Source organism: Lissotriton helveticus, chromosome 2_1 (assembly GCF_964261635.1).
Source record: "Lissotriton helveticus chromosome 2_1, aLisHel1.1, whole genome shotgun sequence".
Lineage (NCBI taxonomy): Eukaryota > Metazoa > Chordata > Amphibia > Caudata > Salamandridae > Lissotriton > Lissotriton helveticus.
In genome coordinates, this window is record NC_136059.1 from 694896738 (window position 1) to 694923626 (window position 26889).

Genomic DNA, 26889 nt, shown 5'->3' on the forward strand with positions numbered 1-26889 from the left:
GTGGGCAGCTGCACCGTTTAGGCGCAAGATGGAGAGTGGGTCCCTGAGAGGGATGGAGATGGCACAGAGGTGCCCGGCCAGTCACAGCTGCGCAGCACTTCGTGCCAGCTGCAGCGTTTAGGCCTTTGTGAGTGTTCCCAGGTGCCCAGCAAGTAGTGGGCTCCTGCATCGTTTAGGCCCCTGACATTGAGACTCAGAGCGTTCTAGCCCCAACAAGGCCAGTTGGCCTAGGGACTGCCACGGGTGGTGTCTTATGTGAGTTTTTGCGCAATTGTATGGTTATTGCACCTCTGAATGTATTCTCTTGCATCATGTGTTATTCCTGCACCTCTGAATGTTTTAGACATCATGTGACTTTTGCGCTACTGTAGTATTCTGGTACCTCTGAATGTATTTGTATTGCATCATGTGCTTTATTCTTAACACCGCTGAATGTGTAGGTTTATGCATTATGTGTTTTTCTTTACTACTCCTCTGAATGTGTTTCATACATCATGGGTAATGTGTTCTTGCTTAGACCCCTAAATGCTGAGTGATACTTAGGTGGTTGTTCTTTTTAGTACAGGTGGTCCTAGTGAGGTCCTGGTCCCCTGTGTGACAGTCTCCTAAGGGTTTAGGGTTGCGTAGGTGATACTTACCTGTTCCCAGTAGTTACTGGATGTGATCTATAACTGTTACTTTGTGGTACAGTGATTTTATACACTTTTATTCTAAGTTCTATAAGTACTATTTCTAAAAGTGCTGATTATGACAGTGGCCCATGTGGCCCTGTCCTGTGTAAATAATCCCTTGTGAATATTGCCGTGCCAGTTGGCACAATGTACATGTGTGATTTCTATCTGCTATGTTTTGACAATACAAAAGTTATTTTAATATAACCTTGTGTGGAGTCTCTTTTGTGGTGTGCCTAGTATGTTGTTGCTGTTGTGCGCTGACGCAAATGCTTTACACATCGCCTCCGAGTTTAGCCTAGACTGCTCGTGCCAAGCTACCTAGAGGGTGAGCAGGGGTTATCTTGGCGTGTGACTTCCTTGCCCTGACTAGAATGGTGGTTTCTGCCTGGCTTTGGCATCAGCCTTAGCCTACCAGAAATAGCCGGTTCTAACAAACATCTTTCTTTTAAGAGTCACTTGATATCGAATCTCCACTATAAAAAATCTGAAACAACTTTAAAGGAACTCCTGTAAAAATAGAAGACATTAGCCTTAATGAAAACATCACCACTGTCAACACTTGCTTAGCTTGTGAAATTAATTAATTAATTAATTCATTCATTGATAAGTACAGGGCCCCATAGTTGATCTCGGGAGCCTGCCGACAGAGCCCATGACCGTCAGAGTTGCTAAAGGCAAATGCTGCTTAGTATGGATTCGACTTCAGATCTCTTTTCTTCTCTATCTTTTCTGCCTTTCTCTCCCACTTCCGAGACTGATGATGAAAAATAATTTCTGGTTCCCAAACATGAGTGCGGGTAACCGGAATACACAAATACAAATTAAGCACATGCATGTCCTACCATTTCCTCTGAGCTTACAGCAGAGACATAGGGCACTTCAAACGTGCAAGGTAAACCAGGATTAAATTAAATAACATGAAATGAAAGGGAGGTAGCTTCACAAGTAAAAAAAAATGCGTTGTAATAGTCAACCTGATTCATCCATCAAACAGCATTCTAAATACAATATATTAATCCTACCTTGCAATGTTTCAAGGCATCTTTGTATTCTTTATTTCTAATCGCGTCTCTGGCACTTTTCAAAGCAGCTTTCACTTCTTTAGTTGACATTGTTACTAAAATAAAACATATACATATATTGCGTTACGCTACTTCCCAAGCGCAAGAACCAAACAAGAATACAAACATACAGTCAACATTCAATGTTAATAAAATACGTAAATGCTGCTAACATTTTCATAAAAAATGTTAAGCATCAACACATATTCTACAAATGTCTACTATATACGTTGACAAATTAATTATTATTGTTCTGTGTGGGATCTGGGCCTGACCAGTTGCCACGTTTTTGTATCAATGCATACATATTCTATACACCACAGTAAACACATTGAAAATAGAGCTCTACCCTGAAATTCAAGATTTAAGGGACGGCAGAATGGGATTGAAAAGGAACACTGGCCTTCTGGGTTTACACAGCCCTCTAGTATTCTAATCTATCGTGTTTGGGAATATGAGCGGAATCTCACTATCGTTGATGGTTCCCATACACTCAGCCTAGTCCAAACATATAACAAGCATCGGGAAAGCCAATAGGTCTCGCTGATGCGAGATCTAATGGCTTAGTCAATGTCTTTTAGCCATAGTATACAGCAGAACTAGCTTCAGTGCAGCATAACTGAAAATAAAAAAGCGCTATAATGTGAATAACTCTGACTGTGTCATATTTTTTTTTACATTACTTTCAGCCATTTGCAAAACAGCTAAAAAAACATTAGCAAAATCAATAAATCTCGCATAGGCAAGACCTATTAGCTTTGCCAATGCTTGTTTAATTATACCACCTACCATGGTAGATTGCTGTGCGTCCACAAAGTGCTTCAGCGCCTTGCTGGTGGTACAAAACGCTATATAAAATCAACTAAAATAAAATTCTTTTTTAGGTCTCGCCTGAGCCAGCGCATGTGTTGCACGGAGAGACATTTAGTATACGGGTTTTCAAGCGCTTGCGTTCACGCGAGCGTGCACACGCGCAGTCGCCATCTGCCTCCCATCCAGAGCGATCACTGCTGCCCGCGCATCACTTTTGGCGCTACTGTGCGTGCTTTACTCAAGTGTTTGCCGGTGCACGCACCCCTGCTTTCACTTTTGCCGTCTTTCACTTTTTTTAAACCGCGCGCGCGCGCACCCCTGCTTTTACTTTTTTACTTTTGCCGTCTTTTTAGGTCGCTTTTCACCCTTCCACTCCTTAATTCAAGCTCTGGCTCGTGGGTGCTACCAAGCTGGTCAGATTAAAAGCCTACCCTTCGCTTTGGTAAGAGCTTCTGCAAGGCAAGAGAGTCATGATCCACACTGACATGCAACCGCCTTGAGTTATTAATGTGCAAAATTTTAGTAATTTGATTGTGTAACTACCCAAAGTTTTTCAAAAATTGAATGAAATGTGAAACCAGCATTACGGCTATATTTTAGGAAGAAACGTGTCCTTGCGACCATTTCAGACTTGAAGAAGCTTTTTGCCCTTAAAAGAATTGTGTAAAAGCACGTGTTGCTAATAGCAGACGCTTGCTTTCTGGTTGTTCGCATTGTTCCTATGCTCCCACGCTTAAATTTGGCCTGGTAGCACCATGTGGAGTATTGCCATAATTTCGAGAATTGCGCTGATGTAACAAATTTCGTCCAGGCCTAAGCCCTGGCACAAGTGTAGTTTTAATACATGAACTTGTCTCTATATGACACTACATGAAGTCTTTTGCTTGTTTCTCCTTGACAATAGCAGTGTTCTGAGCCCCATAATTTGAGAATGTAAGGGTGCAAACACCATCTTTACGTCTTTTTTGTACAGAACAATTTGTCCAGCGTTTGAGGTGCTGCGACATATTGTATTGTGTTCTAACCAAGACTAGCATCCCCGCCCGATGCTCTTCACTAAGAATTTAAGGTCCCCCCCCCATACCTCCTCATTGGCCCTAATCTGGGGGGAGACGCATGGCGTTAGCACTGCATCCTTCCTACTGCCCTCACTGCAGATATTAGCCATGAGACTCCCAAAGAATTCTGTTGCAGAGCCCTAAGCAGAGCTGCTTTTTGTGTTTTATAACATTTGATTAGAGACATATTGGTGATGTGCTAATTGGAACAGTGGCCTTATTTTATTGTCATTTTCATTTATTACCAGTTACCAAAGTAAGTCATGAGGAAATTAAGTCAGTGTAGTTTCACTTCAGAAACAGCGTGGGTCCAAAAAAATAGATATGATGGGTAATGTGCTTGGGTTTATGTAGACGTGTTAGATGTGTGCGTGGGTGTATAACATTATAAAACATGAACTCTAACACACCACACACCTCTGAGAGGATGGGTCTTGTTTTGGGATTTTTTTGGCCTTATGTTGGTGCTTCTCACAGAGACTGTCCCCACCTACACTTGCATCGCCAGAAGCAAACCAGCCTACTGGCATGTAAGAAAAAGCCATGGCATAGCCAATAGGTCTCGCTTTTGGGACCTTATAAAGTATTTAGTTTTGCAGCACAATATCCTTGGTGCAACAACATCAGTTGTTGCATGGCTAAACCTTGTACCTTATAAGCGTTTAGCCAAGCAACAATTGATGTTGTTGAACCAAGGATATTGTGCTGCTTAACTAAATACTTATAAGGTCCCAAAAGCGAGACCTATTGGCAATGCCAATACTTGTTGTATGGGTAGCACAAACCCTTTACACAGACATTTACAGCTGTGACACTTTGGATTTAAAACTGTGAAATACTGGGTCTGGGGCCGGTTGTATCCTACATTCTCTGCCAGTCAAAACTTTTTTCACGATTTCTTGCCAGGCATGGGTGTGCATACATATCGGGCATTGTTTTCTTTCCACTTGTCATGAGACGGAAGCGTGCAATCAGCAAGCATATATTCCACCCGCCCTCCCCCTCCCAGGCGAAGCCATTTATCATCCGTTTCCTTCACATCCAGAGTTTGTGCAGCTCTGTTATTGTTGCCTGGCTTGCGTCCAGGGCCTTAAACAAGACCCCAAACTGCACAACATAATACACCATGAATGGATGAATCGTCTCATTTGTCAGCCTATTGTGTGCCCCGTGCACAGGGCCCGATAGTCTTTAGTCGCAGGGAAAGAGTGCGTGAAGCCAGACACATTATTCCCCGCATCTGCTCAAAGAAACGCTTTCTTACTGAGATTTTTATTGCCTTCTCGGAGGCTTTCTAACTGAAGCAAAGTCAGCCGTGCAGTCTGTTTCCAGCTTAGCATGCCTGATTTATAAGAGTACTTTAGGGAAGTGTCAAACGATCGGGTCGCTGAAATAGGTTCAGGAATTTGAGCAGTTGCATCCTGAGTTTGCTTTTGTTACCCTTTTTTATGTTAGCTCTAGTATACAAAAAGATTTGATTTAAACCCCTACTCTTCCCAAATTAACGTAAGCACATAATTCAGTGTCGTCATGGATACCAGATTCTCATCCTATTTTTTTTTTTTTTTTAAACAACGGATCCTGGGAGGTGTAGCTTGGTCTCCACAACGGAACCAATTGGGATAATATTATAAATCACAAAGATTAACGTTTAATATATACTACGAAGGGGCGCCTTGGAGGCCGGTTAGGGCTGTGACAATGAGTTCATGGTGGCTTCCGCAGGCAAAACGCCGTGGGAGTGAACATTACAGATAGTAACCTGATCCACAAGGAATGCAGCTGCCACCCTGCTCGCCGCTGCTTGCTCCCGCATGTAAAAAGCAGTGGGAGTGAACATTACAAAAGAGGTGGGACATGCACCTGTCTTTAGCCATTTGCATGCTTTCATTATTGAAAGACACACGCAACAGCCAATCCAATGTGTGGGAGGAGTCAGACCCACAGGGAGTAGACACAAGAAGCTTCGCAGAGCAGTGCATGTGCGCTGCTAGGCTCGACCTAAAAAGGAGAATTAGAAGCCCGGGCATCGACCCCTCTCGTCTGCACTACTTGCAGTCTTGAAGTTGGCTTGAAAACGGCCCATCATTATATTATCCTCAACAAACTGTAGAACACAATAATATATTTTCTAACAATTTAGTTGCATCATGGAGAAGACATGGGCCACTGGATACTCCAGAGGAATGTGACAGGCCACTGAGAAGGCGCCAGGAGAGGCTGGAGGAGCAGATTTAGGCCCATGTTTCTTACCACATCAAAGTGGCCAGCTCCTTGTTGTTGTATTAACTGGATTACTGTAATATTGTCTATGCTGGACCCAAAATAAAGACTACAGAGTCTACGGAACCAAGCAGCCATACTGCTTGTATCTAATGAAATCATCACATATCAATAGGAGAGCATGAGGGTGTCTGGGCACCCTTTTTTTGTTCTCCCCCTTGCCCACGGTTGGCTCTGCCTGACTCCTAGTGGGGATATAAGTGCAAGGACCACTGTCCCACTCACCTTGCTCCACCGCCTTGGCCCCCTGGATTCCTCTCTCACCAAGTGAGGCCCCAACCCAAACCCACACCTTCAAGAGCGCTGTCAGCTTAGTGGGACAGCGCAGCCAGCATTTGAGAACCAGACCGGCTCGCACCGGTGTTTACCTATTCATGCCTGGATACCTGCTTGAGACTCTGGGAGGATGATCCCCTCCCTCACTCTGTGCTCATAAATAGAGGTGCATGTGTGAGACCTTACGCTTGATGATTGTAGGTGTATGAGGGCCAAGAGCAATCCCGTATACATGCACAATGATGTTTCTTAATCTTTAAAGTACGTACAGTCTTCTTGGTCCAGCAAAGTAAACTTACAAACACAAGCCAGGTTCACACACAAGACATAGGGAGGAGGGTCTATCTGGTTTCAGAGAAATGGAACATTTTGCATCCACATTGGAGGAATCTGTTAAACTTGCCAGTTTTTAAGAAATCACTGAAGACAATCTTATTCAAAGAGGCCTTAACAATTGTTAGAAATTGGGTTTCTGGTTGGCACCCTGTACACTACAAAAATACACCACACCAGGTTAGGAAAATAGAGCTTAATTTAATAAATAAAACAAGACTGAAACAACAAGAATCCAATAAGTAGACGTTGAGATATGATTTTTCAAAAGTTCGGGTCAAATGCGATGAAGTGCGGGCCAGATACAGGGAGCCATTTGCTTACACTGAATCAAATTACCTTGATCTGGGATGCATCATCGTTGACCAGGACAAGAGGTGCAGCAGAGGCGATGTGTCTGAGTCGAGCCAAGCAGTGGACGATATGCGTCATTTCCTCCACTCAACTGCTGCAATGTATAGGTTCACAGTGCAAGGCGCTGGTTCCGGATGGCTACTGCAGCCAGCGATGCTTCAATTCTAAAGGCGATGCACTGGTTCCGAAGGCGATGAGCCAGGTCAGCTCCTCCCAACGACGAGGATGAGCTGGTTCCGACTCACACAAAGGAGCATATGCGCCAGTTCCAATGAGGATGTGAGGGTTCTGGCAGTAGCAGCACTTTATATCCATTTCCAAGGGCGCAGGACTGGGTTGACACTATTTGCTTGCTGCAAATCTTGAACCAAAGTCAAAGTGCTGTAACGGGATGAGTCGAAGTCTTGGATGTCCCTGAGACTTGGAACCGGAGTTGTAAGTGTGAAGCTGTCCTCCGCTCCTCTCTCCCATCAAGGTACACCTAAGCTTCCTTCGTGTGTAGCTGTCTAGAGGGAATAGACAAAGCCCAGAGGTCACCCAGTCCAGAGTGAACAGAGGCGGGGACCAAATGGCTAAAGTAAGTAAATGCCAACTTTCTAAATGTGCGACTTGCTAAACTGTAACTTAAAATACAACTTCACTATAAGTTGTGATTTCAAATTGAGTCCAGTGACACCAAACTTGAAAAGTCTATCTCATCATAATCGTGAATTACACTTAAAAGATGTAATAAGGTAATCCCAATGTTATCCTAAGGGAGAGGCAGCCCTTGCAGTAGTGAAAACAAACGTAAGAGTTTCTTCACTACCAGGACATGTAAAGCTTAAATGTATGTCCTACTTTTTAAAGGCACTGCACCCTGCCCTCAGGCCGTCCAGAGCCAACATTAGCGGTGTCTTATGTGTATTAAAATGGAAGGTTTAGGCCTAGAAAGAGGTTAACTTGCCACGTCGACATGGCAGTTTACAACAGCACACAGGCTCTGCAGGGGCAGGCCTGAGACATGGTTAAGGGAGCTACTTAAGTGTGTTGCACAATCAGTGGTGCAGGCCCACTAGTAGCATTTAATTTACAGGCCCTGGGCACATGTAAGGCAGTTCAAGAAGGACTCAAAGAAAATGAAATATGCCAATTGGGAATAAACCAATGTTACCATATTTAGAGGAGAGCACACATGCACTCACTTTAGCACAGGTTGGCTGTGGTAAAGTGCTCAGAGCTCTATGGTCAGCAAAAACAAAGTCAACAAAACTTAAGAGGAGAAGGGCAACAAGTATGGGGGTGACCCTTTAGAGAGGGTCATTTTTTAACACCAATCAACAAAAAAACTATCAATACTACTCCCCTCCACAAGCAACAGAGTTGTGTATGTGAAGTTTAAACCCCACACAGAGATTAGGGGCCAGATGCACAAAAGGGTCTGGTCGCAGAACAATTTTAGCAATGAGTCACAACAAGCATCTCCTTTTGTAATGCAAAAGAAGCTCAGAGCCCATGCATCACAAAAGATGTTTTATGAAAACTTTACAATGGACTACCTCTTTATATTAACAAGACGGAAACTTTATTGCGAGTCCTTGAGAATCCTGGTATAGAGGCCTGCATAAGAAAGCAAATCTCTAAGTCTGTGAGAAAGCTCATTAGACACTTGCACACCAGTAGACCTTTTGGTTTCCACAACCCAGCCTATGTTAACGCTACAAAGCAGATGCAGTGCTGCGCTACCTGATCTCAGCCTCATTGCTGAGGCCAGGATTTGAGTTTAGAGGCTTCACCGTTGTGTATTAGATGTATGTTTGTGTGTATGTATATTTGTATAGCATGAACCTAGCCAAAGGCAACAGAGTGCTGAACGGGATCAAAGGCAAGGAAACAATCTTCAAGTTTTTGGATTGTTACTGCATTATGTAGGGTTAACAGTGTTTTCAATGCTTGTCTGAATTAAAGCATGGTTGAGGCAGTCCTCGTGTGATATAGTGATACTGTTCCAGATCCTGATATAAATGTAAAATGGCTGTTGGCTTGTCATTTCTTTTTTTACACTTCTTTGTCTCCAGTCTGAATGTGTCTCTGCTGCTGGTGTGCCAAGAGCCACCAGAGATGGTGAGCTGGTTAGTCAGATGGGCAGAGGTACAGGTCATGATCGCTTTGTGAAGGATGATGCTGGCTTTGAATATGGTACAAGTTGCCAAAAGGAGCCAGTGGAGTTTCATTAGATGAGAGTAATGTGATCATATTTCACAGGCCCTTGACGAAACATGTGGTGGCATGCAGAATGTCACTATGGAGTCTGGGAAAGCATGGAGTGGGGGATTTCTACCACCCAGGTGCAAAAGTGTAAAGGGTTTAACAGTAGTTCTGAAGTTGCTTTCTGGGAAAAACAGTTTCACTTTCGTCAGTACTAAGAGCTGGCGCCCAGTTATCTCTGTTTTCTTAGCAAAGTATTCATTCCTTGATGATAGGAGGAGGGGGGGGCGGTGCTGGGTTGAATTCAAGTGACTTGGCATAGTGTGAAATTTGAGGTTTAAAGCCACCTGGGTCAGTATCATTTATCCAACTCTGTGCTATTTTTGGATTGTTGTCCTGGAAATCACAGAAATTCTGTCTTGGCGGGGTTGACCTTTAGGCAGGTGTTGACTATCTAGATCTTGCGGATGACAAGGCAGTGTTTGAGGCATTGGATGACTGGAGCAGAAAAGACATTCAAGACGAGTTGTGAATCGCCGTATATCAGTAAATTTAGAAGTGGTTATCGTAGAGTAAAGCCAGAAGATGATATGCACAGTGCAGAACCCTATTAGAGATTGCCACTAGTCGTCTACTCTACCGCTTTGATTTAAATGGCCCTGCCTACATTAATACAACACAGTGTGTGCCAAGCGCCTCACAGAGTACGAGGGCCATAGCGTTACTCTTGCCAACTGTCTAGATATCACTATAACTGTAACCTTCATGAACGCCTGATTTCAGAGTAAAGTTCCAACTTTCTGCCAAATTTAGTGTAATTATGTTCAACTGGGTTGTTTTCTGTATCGCTTCCCAAAATATCCTACGGACATTAACTTGGGAAACTGATGTTTGGGGACGTTTTGGGGTCTACCCTTTTTAATCGGTCACTGCTTGACATTCACCATGAAACTTCACAGGACGGAGCTGAGGTGGAGGAATTTTTGGGGAAAGTGCTGTAAAAATTTGCCAAATGGCACCAAAGTTATTAGCAAAACAAAAAACTGTTTCCTACGGAAATTCTGACCTAACTATAACTACACAGTGGTGACTGCTACTGTGTAACATATACACATACACACACATTAGCACGGTACATGTGTTTCTTAATAGTTAACCAACTCGCACAAACAATATTGAAAGAGTAGGCTAGATAGTAACTGCATATAATATCTTTTATCTATATAGTATGTATCCAACATTCCAAACTGCTTTTCATCCAAACTGCTTTTCATCATGATAGTCGATCCTCCCTGCTTTGAAGGTCAAGTATGAAATGCACCCCATATATCCTATGACCAATCCTGCTCCGTCTGCGATGTGGTCTCAATATTCAGATTGCACCATGTCACATCTTGAAACCACCGCTTTGCTATCAGTAAAGGTCCTTTGAACCAGGAAAGTGCCAAACAGCGTTTGGGTAATAGTAACACCAACATTACATTTGGTAAACATAGCTTCAAGTGTTTTTGGTTTGTCAGCAGAATCCGTCTTACAAATTTGAAATCCGATAAATATCTATGAAATATGTTTTTCACTAACTTGAAATCCGAGTTATTTTTAGAGACTAATAATTATTCTATCACTATAATGTCAAATGTTCTATGCTTAAACCATTTGTTTGGAGGGTATTCCTTTCAGCCGTTGATTATGATATATGAAGTCAGTTGCACAATTCCCTAATCAATTTTATTTTTAAGAAACCTAGAGATACCTTGTATGGCCCAATTTGGATAGCGCTGAAGAAACAGAGAAAGCACATGGAGGTACTGAGATTAGAGTTGTGTCTGAACTTTAGTTGGGCTGTTGCATTAATTAAAACAGAGGTAATCAATTCTGGAGTATGAGTTATGGGGCGGGGGGAAGATGGGTGGGAAATGTAGTCCCTAGTGTCTGGGTGTTGCAGTCTCCAGGTGTCTTGCATGTTGAATCTTGAGCAGAGATTCCGAAGGGAATTGTGGGATTTCGGCTGTCTGGCAATAGTGGCAACCAGGGGTAGGTTAAAGTCCCCTCCCATAATGAGTAAACTATTTGTGTGGATTTGGTTAAGGGTAGATGAGAGAGTCCCATAATTCTTGCTCATTTGTATTGGGTCTGTATACGGTAAAGACATGAAGAGAGCATGTAGTTTTGGAGAGTTTAATCACTATCCATCTACCATCAGTGTCTAATTTGTCCGATTTTTGGGATATTAAGATTACACCTCTTTTTTTGTTAATCGCGGGTGAACAAAAAAGTTCACTAATCCACCTATGACTTAGGGATGTCCGCTCCTTAAGAGCAATTTTTGTCTCTTGTAGGAGAATAACGTCGGCTTTGAGATTGTACAGCTTTTTTTCGATTTTTTTGCACTTGAACGGGTGATTAAGGCCTTTGACATTTAATTAAACCAATTTGAGGTTTTCATTAAGAGGAATATTAGTCATCTTTTAGTTGAAGTTGTTGAAGGATGGTTCTAATTAGTGTGAGGTAAAGTTCTGGAAAGGAAAAAGACCTTGCTTTGAAGACCTGGTTTTTAAGTTTACAATAAATCAAGCTTAAAATAGGTGGCATATAGAAGGACTATCTCTTGGGGAGGTCTACCCAAATATTTAGCAAACCCTGTTGCTTTGGGATGCGCTGGGAGCTTGTTGGATGTCGACAGCCAATGGTTATTAAAAATGAGAATGACAGATATGTTGTGCCATAGGAAGTACACAGTATGAAAGGGAGAGTAAATATAATGCAGCATCACAAAACAAATATGCAAATTAATAAACCCAACCCGAGGCCAACCTTGCCAACCCCAGAAAAACCTACCCACCCAACCCAACTTTAACATTGAATATGAGGGAGGAGACCGCGGTGTGGCACCCCAGCCATCGCAGGAGAATTGGTCGAGGAAACTAGATTTCTGTAGTTCCAGTCGAATAACAAACCAAGGCAAATGCAGATATAGTGGATTAAACAGTAAAATTCAGGTTAGTAGCCACTGGTAACAGTAGGACGTGTGGGAACCTGCCCCTGTGTAATGGAACACAAAATTAGCCCTCTAGGAGCTAACATAGCAGAAATAATGAGGTCTTGGGCTAGAAGAGGTGGGCAGACCTCTTAGGAAGGGAGAAGAACCATATGTATTTACCTGAATGAAACTGAGAGACCCTCTAAAGTGACAAGACCCTTGAGACGGTTCAAAGGCAGTGATCATAGCACCAAGAGGGTGACACAGGAGTTAGGGCCCATACAGAAACCCACTGCGGAGGCATTAGGCCATACTCGTGTGTACCCAACTTGTAGATGTAAATGGACAAGCATGTAGCAAACCAGAGGTTGCAATGTTAAAAAACAACATAAGCTAAACTGTAGAATTCCTGATAACAGGAGTATACAGAAGTGTGACAGCATCTAAAATGAGCACGGGTTGGCACACGTAAGCACATACTGGTTATCTATAGCAAGCACATATTGGCCCAAAATACCAATGGTCTTATTTGCAAGGATCACATAAAGCGATCCATGTTGTCGCCGAGTAGAATAAAGTAGTATTGCCCTCTGAAGAGGAGGTACAGGTGCTTGCAAGACGAGTGGTAAGAGCATGTTACCTAGAGGCTGGTTGTTGATTGTCTATCAAAGTACCCTCTCTGTGATCAAGGGAAAATTGTAAGTCTTTGTGGTCAGCAAAGATGTGGTATTTTCCATCAGCACAGATTTTGAATTTCACAGGCCCAGCAAAAGAGAATTGGATGTTTGCTTTTTGCAGTCTGGGTCTGAATGCAGGAAAACCTTTACTAGTCTCTACTGTAAGTTTGGAGTGGTCCTGAGAAATGAAGATTTTTTGGGACATTCCATGGTATATGGTTGTTCTTGAGCATGTAGTTTAGTATTAGTTCAGTGTGTTGGTATCTTAGAGGACAGCAGACAATCTGGCACGTAATGTTCTTCTTATTGGTCAGTTTGAAGGATGGGACACGATGTTGCTGAAATGAAAGTGTTTACGCTGTTTCATTTGTGGTTGTTCTCGTGTTAAGTTAGCATTCGCAGCACCATTTTATGTTCAGCCGCCATTTTGAATCATGTCTTCTGCTTCGTATTCCCTGACTCAAGAAGCAGGCTGTGGAAATTTTCATTTCGCCAAGGTTAGGCCTTGCTCTGCTAATGAATACACTGTTCTTTTTAACACAATCCTTTACCATAAAGAGAGGCTTTCTCCCACTAGCCTAGCAATCGACACAAACAGAACGACCTTGGCATAAGGATAATGTGTGCCCGGTCCCAGAGTTGAGACTCGTCTTACTGTGCTTCTCTGTTTTAGCGCCACCTGCTTGTATATTTCCATTATGGGCGGGACATTCTTGGTTCAGAAAAGTACAAAATGTATCTCTATGTTTGATGAAGTCAGTCCCTCTGCAGCAATCCTAGGAGGCTGGTCAGACTGGACTCCGCTTGAGTGTACCTGATTAAATATACTTGGTTTGTATTCTCTACTATCTGACCGACTCTTCATTCGTATGAAAGGCTGAGGGGTGGTCGCGAGTTACCTGGATGGCCCTAATCGGGTACTTCCTTCAATGTGCAAGCCGCTCGATGAATCCTCTGAACCTTCCGGAATACCAAAAGATTTTAGGTTTCCCCTGCTGTTTCGATCTTCAAGTTCTGACATGTCCTTTTGTAAGCACTTTGTAAAGCATTGTATTTTCTGAATCACTTTACTTGAAGCCTCTGTTGCATCTTCTAGTGTGCTGATGTGTGATTCTGCCTCCGAAACTTTGGAGTTAAGGGTACTAATGTCAGCCCTAACTGCGCAGAGTTCCTGCTGCGTCAGATCTGTATTTGTTTCGATGGATTTAGCGAGGTCGTGCACTTTCAGCCAGCTTGTTTAAAATGATGTACATTGTGCTGGATATATTAATTTTCTCTTTATCGGGCTAATCTGGGATCGGCGAATTCGCTTTGGAGTGTTTGTGGCTCTGTTTTATTTTCTTCTCAGCCATAATTTTCATGTTATGTAGTTGTTTCGAGGAATAAACCAGGTTGAATATATTGTATTAAGGGTTAGAGAGAAAAAGGTTTGAGTCTCAAGCAGAAGCTTTATAAGTACTTTATAGGTACTGCATGTGAAAATCACCTTGCTACCTATGTACCTTGTAAAGTGCAGTATGACTTACACGGATTCACACCAGAGCCTCATTAATAATGTGTTGTTTGTGTTCAGGTACACATAGCACCAGAGGTGTGCTGTACCAGTTTATGTTAAGGACGTGTGTCGTATCCGGAGGATAGAGGTCTCTGCGCAGACAAGATGGTGAATTTTCAACTGAAGCTCCTCTGGTATTTTTATGGAAAGGATGGAGAGATCAGGGTGGTTTAGTGACTTGAACCCTTGTCTCCAGTGCACTCTGGTGAAAAACGCTTGTGACCTTGAGCAATGATATCATAATGGACTTTTTCCAATTACAGCATGATATATTGATATGCTATAAATCTGCTCAGGGAGTGGATATTGCCATGGGTGAGAGCGCGCTGGAGATACTCAAATGCAGCTTTGGTGGGCAAACAAAGTTATGAAAAAGCAGTTATGACTGTCTCTGGGTGATTTTAAAGCATCTGAGCCGTTCAGATATGGGAGATTTTAATTATAAACCGAGAGTCTCGTGGGGGGCCGCCATCTTGAGGTCAAGCATTGTGTGGGGGACATAGCTTTTCGAAAATAGGTCAGGAGGTGATCCCAAAGATAGCACAAATAAACATCAGCGTAGCTGTACGTGTGGGATACACACCGCACCTTGTAGGCATTCGCACGTGGACTTTCTTGAGATCTACTGTGTGCCTCTTAATGCGACATTGCATATTTGGGTTCGAACACGGCAGCCATTTTGTGATCAGCATCTCTGAGGGCGATCCCTGCCGTGTTGCCAAAATGAATAAGGAATATGCTACTTACCAGTATGCATCTGTTCTTGGCATGTAGGGCTGCTGATATTCATATCTGTGCATAGATCGCCGCCTAGTGTTGGGTCCGGATGATTGCCCATTGTTGTCCTGGAAGAGTCTTCGAAGTATCACGAGATAGGTGGCTCCTCCCTTGGAATACAGTGCGCATGGGCATCCTCTCCATCCCCAGATTGTTTTTCGCCATTGTGGCAGAGAAGGAGTATAGTACAGTAAGAGATGTCCATGCAAAGAGTGAATGCTGCAGCTGCGACAGGCACCGGGGAGGTGGGTGGGCGATATGAATATCAGCAGCCCTACATGCCAAGAACAGATGCATACTGGTAAGTAGCATATTCCGTTTGAGGCATGTGGGCTGCTGAATTCATATCTGTGCATAGAATGTATAGCAGTATCTCCCTTAGCGGTGGCTACCTGTTAGCTGCAGCAGTCTGGAAAAGAGTTTTGAGAACAGCCTGTCCTACAGCAGCTTGCTGTTTTGAATGTACATCTACACAATAGTGTTTTGTAAATGTATGTGTGGTTGACCATGTGGCTGCTCTGCAAATTTCGTGTAAAGGAATATTTCCTAGGAAAGCCATGGATGCCCCTAGCTTACGTGTGGAATGCGCTCTAGGGGGGACTGTTAAGGTGCATTTTGCTTTTATATAACATATTTGAATGCACTTAACTATCCATCTGGCTATGCCTGATTTTGAAATAGGGTTACCCTTGTGTTGAGGTGAGAGGGCAACAAACAATTGCTTTGGTTTGCGAAATGTTTTAGTTCTGTCCATGTAATATAGCAGAGCTCTTTTGACATCAAGGTTATGCAAGGCCCTTTCAGCTACTGTTTGTGGGTTCTGAAAGAACACTGGCAGTTCAATAGTTTGATTTAAATGGAAATGGGATACCACTTTTGGCATGAACTTAGGGTTTGTTCTAAGAACTACTCTATTTGCATGTACTTGAATGAATGGCTCTTGAATAGTTAGGGCTTGCAGCTCACTAACTCTTCGAAGCGAAGTAATGGCAATAAGGAAAGCCACTTTCCAAGTAAGAAATTGTAGTTGCCAGAAACCGGTCCTCGGAAGCTTGTTTCCGGTCCAGGGAAGGCATGGCTTGGCAGTTCGGGCTGGACTGTTCCCATGAGGCACAGGGTCAGACTGATTTGCATATAGCCATGTCTGAACTGGGGTGGCAGAGTGGGCTAAAGAACGGTGATGGATTAAACCCAGATCTTTTGACTGGGTGTGAGCGTTTGATTGGTTCAGATGCTCCGTCCATCACCATCCCTTTTTGTACCGCTTAAAAATGTCACCTGCGTGTTTTAACACCCCTTTTAGCATTGGGAGTGTTTTAACGTGTCTCTCAGATGTTGTGAGTGTATCAAAGAGGAAATCTTCCTCAACAGCATCAGAGTGCATATCTACATTGTGGTAGGTTGCTGCTCTATCTAACAGAGAATTAAATGCAACTGTATCCTCTGTGGGTGATGGCTTAGTAGGGTATACTGCAGGGTCTGTAATGGGCAGAATCCCTTCATTGTCTGGTTCCCCTCCTGTACCCCATGGCTGTGTGTCTGGGTCTGTATTTGGGTTTTGTGGATACCCAAAACCTACATCTGCGTCCTGATCTTCATCAGGGTTGTAGTCAGAGCGTGTTCGTGAGGTTGGGGTATAAGGGGTTGTAGGCATAGCAGGATTAATAGGTTCAAAGAGGATAGGAGAGGTAGCACAGTCTCTCTTTTTCTTTAAGGGGATTCTGGAAACGTCTTCTGTTGGTAGAGACCTTTTCTTTTTAGTATATACAGTCACTTTACCAGTTATTGGATCAATGTAGATTTTTGACTGGTTCTCTGTGGAGGGATCTGGGTGAAGAAGCTCCTCTTCAACAGCCCTTGGTTTTGGTTTTCCAACCTTTGGTTTTTGTTTCTTCGGGTCGATGGTTTTTGGTACCTCGACTGTTTTAGGTGGTTGTATCGTTTTTGGTTGTTTTTCAACGGGTTTCGTTGGTTGAACGACCTTTGCTGGCTTCACAACTGTTTTCGGACCGAGCGGTGTTGTCGGTTCGAGAGTCTCTTTATGTTGTTTTGGAGCCTGCTGTTTCGGTTCGACGCCCTTTTTCGGCTCGATGGACTTCGGCTCGACCGATTTCTTTTCGTCCACCTTCGGTTTCGATTTTGGTTGGACGTTAGTTTTGGGCGTAGGCCTTGTTTTGTCGTCGACTGGTTTGTTCCCCTTGTCGATACCTGAGGCTGATTTGCTCGATTCGACGTGCTTTTTGGGGGTCGATTCGACGTGCTTCTGTTTTTGCGTCGAATCGACGTGTTTTGGCTTTGAGGTTGACTCAACTGCTTTTGTCTTCGATGTCGACTCGACGGTTTTTGGTTTTGAGGGTACTGTGGCCTTCGGGTCGACGCCTTTAGGCCTCGATACCTTCGGGTCGATGTAATTCGGTCCGAAGACTGTATTGTCGACAAGTTTCGGTTTTGATGGAACCAATGTTGTGTGACGTGTCTCAGAGGGCTCTTTCGATATGTTCTTAGCCGGGCGGTATGGCGGGGCTGTAGAACGAGGTTGTTGGTCGCGGCTAAGGCCTGCTGGCGATGCCTTGACCTGAGTCTCTGATAGAGGTGTAGTGTCTATAGGGGGCGGTGTACTCACGGTTCGCCCCTCGCAGTCATCGGAGTCGTCTTCAACTGCTACGATGTCCTGATCATAGTCTTCGAGATCGACGATTAGTTCTCCCTCTTCGGGGTAATATTCGGAGTCAGGCTCCGAGTATTGTCCGTCGTTTCGGTCTGAGTCTTCGGCGCTTACTAGGCCGTCTTCGTCCCCGAAGATGTTATCGGGCTCCGGCGCCGATCGTTGCATTTCTTGCCTCGCCGCCCGTCTATTCTGAATAGTCTTTTTTGATCGGAATTGGGCACAGGCCAGGCAACTATCTTCGTTGTGATCCGGAGATAGGCATTTGTTGCACACTGGATGTTTGTCTGTGTGCGGAAATTTCGAGTTGCACTGAGGGCAGTACTTGATTGGACTTCGTTCCATTGACGGTCGGTCCACGTGGTGTCGAGAAGGCCTCACGGTCCGATTCGACGACTAGAGTGCAACTGAGTTGTAAAAGTGTATCGGCACCGAGCGCTTAACAATACTGACGGTATCCGAAGGCCTTCTGGCCTTTTGAGAAGTTTTCTTGATTCCGAACTTGGAGAGTAGGAAAGTACATCCGAACCCAATGGCGGAGAAAAACAATCTGGGGATGGAGAGGATGCCCATGAGCACTGTAGTCCAAGGGAGGAGCCACCTATCTCGTGATACTTCGAAGACTCTTTCAGGACAACAATGTGCAATCATCCGGACCCAACACTAGGCGGCGATCTATGCACAGATATGAATCCAGCAGCCCACATGCCTCGAACATTCTTTTCCTTTGAGTGAATGAGGAAAGGTAAGGCACTATTCCTATGCCTTCATGCTTTCAACAGCAGGAACGGTGTCTTGCGCTGCATTTATAGTATTTAATGACCTTAGTTTCGGTCAGCAATAGCAGGATCAGCCAGTTCAAGCCGCCATCCACCGCGCCACCCTAGCCTGGAAGCCATTTCCCGATCACCTCGTTCATACTATTCTGCTGACTGAATCTTGTTCACTGTAATTCTGAAACCATTTGAACCCCCTCTCTATGCCTTAGGGTTCCAGGAGCAGTGAGGTTTAAAAGTGTGGTATAACCTGGATTTTAAATCTCAGTTCCTCACTTACTTGTGGAGTGGTGTGGCTCACTGGTTAGAGGCTATAAAACAAAGGAAAGTGCCTAAACTGATACAGCTAGTCACACATGATTTCAACTCACAAAGGAAGAAATCTCATTTCCGCCCGGGATTTTGCTAATTAATAGCGATTTATTTGTTCAATTTTTAGGAAAAAAAATTTTCAAAAGATTTTTTACATGTTATATACAATAAGACACTACACCATTAAACTGAACACTATTATAACAATATAGATACTCATTCATACTAATCAGGCATATCACAGTCGTTCAAAAGTACATACATCCATTCATACACGATCTAGAAAAAGAAAAGCAAAGGTTGCTCAATAAATCAATACATAAGGTATAATACACAAATGCATATCAACCTAGAACACAGTACACTTGAAATTAAATACAAAATCAATTATTTGATGAAAAACTTGTATGGCAATGTGTACAAAACTCGAGTGCAGTATTTTTCAACACTTGGGTTTTAAAAGCAGAGCAAAACTTAATACAAGGGCCTACGCGTTTCGAATCCCAATCGAAGTTAAAGAGGGATTCTCCTCAGGGCCAATGGAATATCTGAAAAACATAAAAATGATCTCTATGTAATGAAATTCTTAGAGTGCCTATGTTGAACTAAAGAGTGAACCACCACCAACTCAAACAGCTTACCCAACTGGTCTACAAGGCGACTTGGAAGGCGTAGTGGAGCAGAGATATCTGCGGGGAAGAGGATAGTTAAGTAAAGGGGATGAAAATCATCAGACCGGCAACAGAGTGTATCATGGAGGAAGGAAAGTCGCTGTACCTGTCTAATAAAGCTGGAAATCAGCGGAAGTGGACTGAATCTTTTGGCAGGCGCAGACGGTGTCTTGGGGTGACGCGAGGAGACGGTCTCACTAAAAAGTGAAAAAGTAAAAAATGGAATTTGCTAATGCCCGTCCTACTATGGCATGTGGAGGCCTAAAGTCACAAAAGTTTATCACCAAGTGTCTTACCATGCTGAATAATCAGCCTAGAAGTCCGTTATAAGTATACGGATCCAGGGAGATCAAGGACAAAAGGTTCCTCGTGTAGTTTGATTGGAAGGTCCTACAAAACCAAAGTGAAACTGGAGTGAATGGGCAATTATAATCACATGGCATTCACAAGAATCAAAGTACTGATCTACTTAGAGACTCTATTGGAAACCGGGTCTATTTCAAAATAGCGGAGTTTAGCACTGAATCTAAAAGGGTAAATCGTGGGGGAATTAAGATAATTACCTGCACTGTGGCAGACACTTGGCTCAGTTGGCGGACGGGAACTTAGACGAGTAAGCTGCCATCACGGAGGGATATAAATCCTAAACGTAAGCGGACACAAGGATTTATAATAATGACGAAAAATTGTGGGGAGGAAAGTCAACTACAGGAGCTAGTAACAAGTCTTACCAGATGGAAATTAGTCTCGCGCCGCAATAGTAAGCCGACGTTTCGTGTGGGCGTCTGGACGGCACTAATCTCTTACACATGCGCAGACCGGCCGGTGTCTGTCTCCTAGGGTTGCTTACGGAAATAGACATGAGAACGGGTGAAACACTAATCGCCCACGCTTGCGCTTAGACAGAGTGTGATTGTAAGAATGAGTGTGGTTGGAAAGTGATTAAAAAGTGACTTAATTATTACAACACCTATCGGTGGTATCAGTATAATGAACCCTTCGCAAGCTTGAAGGGGAAGACTGCTTTACAGTTTTCTGACAAATAATATCGCCTTCACAAACAGGATAAGTGGTCAGATACTCGCATTGTACAGGACCATGTTGTCTTTAAAGTTTATAAATCTCTGACAATTCATTTAGGCCTATAACGGCCGTATTAAACTTGACAATGAGGAGCGCTTCCTTTTTGGAGAGTCTAGCATCCCAGTCACCTCCTCGGGGGTCGCGCTCCACCCTGGAAATGATAGTCCATTTTAGATCTTTGATTTGGTGGTTCAATCTATTCCAATGATTGACCAGGGGTGCTGTCTCTACTCGATTTTTGAGTCTGGATTTGTGCTGGGAAATTCTTTGCCGGACCTCCTGATTCGTTTTACCAATATACAGGAGTCCGCAAGGGCAAAGGATACCATAGACGACATATCTTGACTTGCAATTACTGAATGTCTCGTGTTTCCACGAGACACCTTTATGCTGAAATAAAGAACCCTCTATGGTCGTCTCGCAACATAGACAGGTCCCACATTTGTGATGTCCTGTGACAGGGTTGAGACCCATCATTTGTCGAATGGAAGGGGGGGCTTCCCTTGCAATTGCTGCTCTAACCACATAATTGGCTATGCTCTTTTCTTTTTTAAAAGCAAAAAGTGGCGGTTTGTTGAGGCACTCGTTTAGATTTTTGACTAAGTGCCAGTTTTGATTTATTACTTTTTTTAAATGGTTGGCATTGGGGCAGAATGTAGTGACACACACCTGACGTTTTAACTGTGGTTTAGTGCGTCGTTCTAGGAGCGTTTCCCTAGGGGTCCAACGTGCCCTTTTCATGCAATTAGATACCAGTTTTTTTGGGTACCCTCGGTCACACAGCTTAGTCATCAGATTTGTAGCATGGAGCTTGTAGTCTTCATTAGACAAAAAAAAAAAATTTCTAAAAATTGAACAAATAAATCGCTATTAATTAGCAAAATCCCGGGCGGAAATGAGATTTCTTCCTTTGTGAGTTGAAATCATGTGTGACTAGCTGTATCAGTTTAGGCACTTTCCTTTGTTTTATAGATATAAGTGCTCAGCCTAACTGATTAGAGCCAACTCTTCGTTGCTAATACACTGGTTAGAGGCGGCAGACCCGGAAGCAGAGAACGGCCCGGGACCAGGGTTCAATTCCCGATGCGGCAGGGTCGTGGACCAGGGTCAGCGGACTTGATAATTCTCGCCTCGGTGCCTACTCTAACCAGGGATCACACTCGGCAACTCTGGGCATTAGCTTGCCTCATCTCTACAACGGCCCCCCACATTCGCCGGGGATGCCTGGTTTCACCTTGGAGATACCCAGTAGGGACCATCTCACAGGGATAGCCAGGACGGGTTCCCCAGCGGTCTACAGCGCCACGACGCCTCAGGGCAGCAGTGCGCTTTACAAGACACATACATACATTGTGTGAGTTCAGTGAGTGCAGTAAGCACTCTCTCCACTAAGAAATGTTGACTGCCACCAGATGTGTAGCAGATGCAGGTCCCCAAAGTTTGCTGCCAACGTGAGTTGTATGTTGTAATAGCTGATACTGTAACTGGTCTCTCCCCGAACTGTGTTCGCTGCCCCACAGTCACAGACTAATAGATTCCAGGTGGCCCTATTACTACAAATCGGAGCTACATGTTTGAGACCAGTCTTTTGGGCACCTTAAAACCTACATCTTTTGTTAGTTTGTAATTCTAGTTTGCACACATTGAGTCATCCCTCCTTGCACCCAGGCTCCAGCATTAGCGAAGACCAAGTAACGTTGATTATTTACAGTGCTCTTAGGCAGGGTATAAGTGTAGTAGAAAGCACTATATGAATAACATTTTTGTTTTCAAAACACAACGTCTAATTACGTACTGGCACAATCAAGCACTCAGGTTAGCACCATATTCCACTGAGTAGCACAACAGAAAAAACGCATAGATGTGGAGGCTGACATAGATGCAATGTTTGCCACGCACTTCAACATTATCCATAAGCCCTGTGTTCTATAATTTTATAGCGCCTCGCCGAATAACTTCCATAAAACTATTTAAAGGTCATATATCGAGTCCAGAAGGGATTAGATCCTGCTGGTTTGTTATACAGTTCATCACTTTATCGTACCTATGTTTCCGGTTTGTAAATAAAGAACTATTCTTTATAAAAGATTTCGCCCTGACTATACACCGAATGTATTTTTTTTAAACATATTTTTATTGACATTTATGAGTTTTTCAAAGTTGTACAAGCATAATATGCAGATATTCTCGGTATAATCACTTAGGCAGATCTACAACATTTCAATCTGGGGGCAGATCATAATATCACTTATCTTGTGACTAGCTTACGCGTTGCTGCGATCTCAGAAGAAAGGAAATTTACAGAAACTTGTTATAACAACATTCAATTTACGTTGTGTCATTTTTATTGAAACATATCCATTTTAATATGAAATCTAGTCCACACACTTGCAGCGATTGTCCTTGTGCTTTGTTGATTGTCATTGCAAAAGCAAGTCGCACCGGAAACTGTAAACATTCAGTATTGTAAAGATTATGAGTGCCCCGGGGGGGGCGATATTTAACACATTTTTCTTTTTTTGCCAGGAACCTTCGCGGGAGTGTACTCAACAACTTCCCAAAGTTTCATGCCAAATCGGATGAATGGTGTAGTAATACATAAAGGACAAACGGACATACTTTTGATTTTATATATATAGATTAAGCTTAGTTCCTCCCATCACCTGCGTGCCTACTAGGCCACAGCCCCAGTTTGCTGATTACTCCCGTGGCCGCTGCCTATCGCTTCTTCCCTGCCCCTTCTCAGTGGACAGCTCAGGCCACAGACCAGGGTTCAGGCGATGTCCTCATCAATTTTACTCAGATTTAATTAAACATAAGCATTTAAACCATAAAAAAAGGAAAAGAACAGGCAGTGGAGCATCGGATTCTGAGAATGCGCATATTATTCTCAGCAATTGCGTAATGTATTCTGTGCGGCATGTGTCTCGGGGGGGGGGGGGGGGATCAGCGTTTCCAAGTGTGTGTAGCTGTAAGTTGCAGCGCTGACTTGTATGGAGCGACAACCGCTGGTCTCAATAATTTTGCTAACAAAACGTCTGGGCTACCGTTTGGTTCCATCAACTATGTTCCCTCCACATTCACGACCTCCACCCACTGTGCCAGCCATTGTAGCTGGGCAGCCAACATGTAAAGCTCGAAATCAGGCACACCCTGGCCACCTTCTGCCATTGGGTACCGTAACGTCTGCAGGGAGACCCTTCGTCTGCCATCCCCCAAATCAGGTCTCTTACCAGGGCATTCAAAGGTCTGAACCATCCCTGGGGCATCAGGGTCGGCAAGTTGACGAAAAAGTACAATAGTCTCGGCAACATGATCATCTTTAGTAAAGAGATCCACGCCATGATGGGCAATAGCAATGTGGGCCAGAAAAGTACACATGTCCAAAGAGACCTTAGCACCCTGTCCAGGTTCCCCTACTTTAGGTCTTCCAAAGAATGAAAGACTTGTATTTCTAGATATTTAAATGAATGAGGGGCTCAGTTGATATCAGCAGGTAATAGTGTCGGCCGGGATGTCGGTCTTACCAGAGGGAATAAATAGGTCTTTTTCTTGTTAACCCTTAAATCAGACAGTGTCTCAAACCGATCCAAGAGCGCAAGCGTAGCGGAGGTGCCAGGTACGGCCATTCCCAAATATACCACCACATCGCCTGCATACACTAAATGTATTTTATGTGATCCACTTTTTCAAACTCTGACTTATCTGTCCCCTCTACAGACCCACAAGATGACAGTGTGGATGTCGTGACTGCCATATTTACAATTACCTCTTCGTAGGACCTGCAAAGTAAATTACAAGCAGACAGCTAATATAACCCAAGCACGCCGCTTCTCTCACTTGACCTACCTCATCACACAGTCAAGCGCTGCCACCCAAAACTCAATCAGAGCACAACTTTGGTAAAAAAAATTGTGTGTAGGTTTTATATAGCGCAAACTCCATCCGAGACACATTCATTTTTGTTAGACACAGGGAGATTACGGGTCAGATGTATCAACACTGAATTTTGCGAGTTCATAATGGCGAATTTTACCGATTCACTACTATGGAATCGCAAAATGCAATGTATGTAGGTTTCGCAAAAAAATTTGTGATTCCTACATATTCCTTAATAGCGAATCGCAAATTGCGGAATGCTATTAAGGAATGCCTTCCTATTCATAGAAATTAATGGGAAGGCATTCGCAATTGCGATTACCAAATTGGTAATCGCAAATTGCGAATGCAATTACAAAGGTGATAGGGGGCCAAGAGGCCACCCTGATGCACCCCCAAAAAAGGTAAGTGTGCACATGTGGCACACATACATACCCTAACGACATGTGTATGCACCACATGGCACTTAGAAAAATGAAAACGTGCATTTTTCTAGGAATTTGCAAATTACCACCAACTTAAAGTTGGTGGTAATTTGAGATTCCTTAAAGCAAGGTCGCAATTTTTACCCGCTTCCTGCATTGCATTTAGGGAATCGCAAATTGAGATTCCCTAAATGCATTCGCAAAATAGTTATTCGTAATAATTGCGATTCCCTATTTTGCGAATGCCTTTTGGGACGATACATCCCAAAAGGCTTTTTAACGTTCGCAAGAACAGCAACAGATAATGCGGAGTCAGCTCTTTTTAAATTCAATACAACCCTTAAATAAGCTGTTGACCTCCTAGCTGCGTTGAAACTTATGAAACAACATCCTACATCAAAGCAAGAGGTATGGTACACGGAACAGCTGAGACTAGAAAAGCAGGGTTGCAGGAAACTGGAAAAGGCATGGAGAAAGACCCACACCGAAGAAAGCCGGAAAAATCACTCAGAAGCTTTAGCTTCATATTATAAAAACATCAGGCTAGCTAAAAAGAACAGTCTAACATCACAGCTAGCAGAAGCAGGGAACTCCTCTAGAGAGCTGTTCAGGATCTTACAGACCTTTGTAAAGCCCTTGGCCTGTGAAGAGTCCTGATGAGTTCTCCCAATCCCTATGCGATGAAATCTCCCTCTTCTTCGAAAATAAAATAGACGCCATCTATCAAAAGATCACAATGGCTAAGAGTACTGGGGTCAGTACTAAAAACACTCTGATACCTCCTGATAACAACCTATCTAGGTTGACTGATTTTCCTGAAACCAGTCAAACAGAAATCCTGTCCCTGATAAGTAACATCAAAACTGGCTCCCCGCTAGACTTTATTACAGCAAAAACAACGGCTTTAATAAGCAACCTACTGTGCCCTATGATACAGACGATCATCAATTTAGCTCTTAAAGAGGGACAAATTCCTAAAGACTGGAAAAAGGCGGTGGTAAATCCCATTCGTAAAAACACGGCCCTGCCATGGACAGAAGTATCCAACTTACGCCCCATCTCCCTACTACCATTCCCAAGCAAACTGGCCGAGAAGCATGTGAACACTCATGTGTCCAAATTCATCGAGGCTACAGGGGGTCTGGACCATTCTCAATCTGGGTTCAGACCCAACTACAGCACCGAATCTGCGCTCCTCTCCGTGGCAGATCACATCAAGATGACACAAGATCGAGGAGGCTCCATGATTCTTGTGCTGTTAGACCTGTCCGCTGCCTTCGACACTGTGTCACATAAAGTAAAGTCCACATTTGTAAAGCGCACAATCACCCGTAAGGGTCTCTAGGCGCTGGGGGCCGTCGGGAAGATTAAGCGAGCTATTGCCCAGAGTCACATGGTGCTGGGCTAACCTGCCGCCGGAGCCGGGGATCGAACCGTGGTCCCCAGATTCCAGCGTCAGTCGCCCTGGCCGCGGCGCCACACCTCTTCGACATGAGATTCTTCTCGGCCGTTTGCAGAAAGTGGGGATTGGAGGTGTAGCTCTGTCCTGGCTGGAGAGTTTCCTCACTGGCCGCTCACAAAGCGTCAGCCTGGGCTCCTATCGTTCCATCTCTAGGGAGCTCACCAAGGGGGTTCCACAGGGCTCATGTCTAAGCCCCACATTATTTAATGTGTATGTGGCCCCCCTTGCTGACATTGTGAGAACATATGGGTTTACCACGGTGTCGTATGCCGACGACACCCAGCTCGTTTCCTTTCCAGACTCTTACCCCAGAAATTAAGAACTTTTTTGCTGAGGGCATGAGAGCGGTATCTAACTGGATGGCTTCCAACTGCCTCCAGTGTAATGTGGGCAAGACAGAAGTCATGCTTTTTGGGAAAGCCAATCTCCTATGGTCACCAGATTGGTGGCCTCTGGAGTTAGGACCTATCCCCTGCCCAAAACAATCAGTCAAGAATCTGGGAGTGCGACTGCACCAGAACCTGGTTCTAAAAGAACATGTGAACCTGGTGACTGGATCCTGTTTCCGAACAATTGGGCTCCTAAGAA

The 26889-nt window shown here is 43.8% G+C and overlaps 1 protein-coding gene across 1 annotated transcript in view; it reads right to left on the reverse strand.

Annotated features, from left to right (window-relative positions):
• Nucleotides 1-26889, reverse strand: part of SKIC3 (SKI3 subunit of superkiller complex) — a 1397627-nt gene that overhangs the window by 1335550 nt on the left and 35188 nt on the right. The window contains exon 2 of the mRNA XM_078675399.1: nucleotides 1697-1791. Within this exon, the coding sequence (XP_078531525.1) occupies nucleotides 1697-1791 (95 nt within the window). The remainder of the gene's footprint in view (nucleotides 1-1696; nucleotides 1792-26889) is intronic.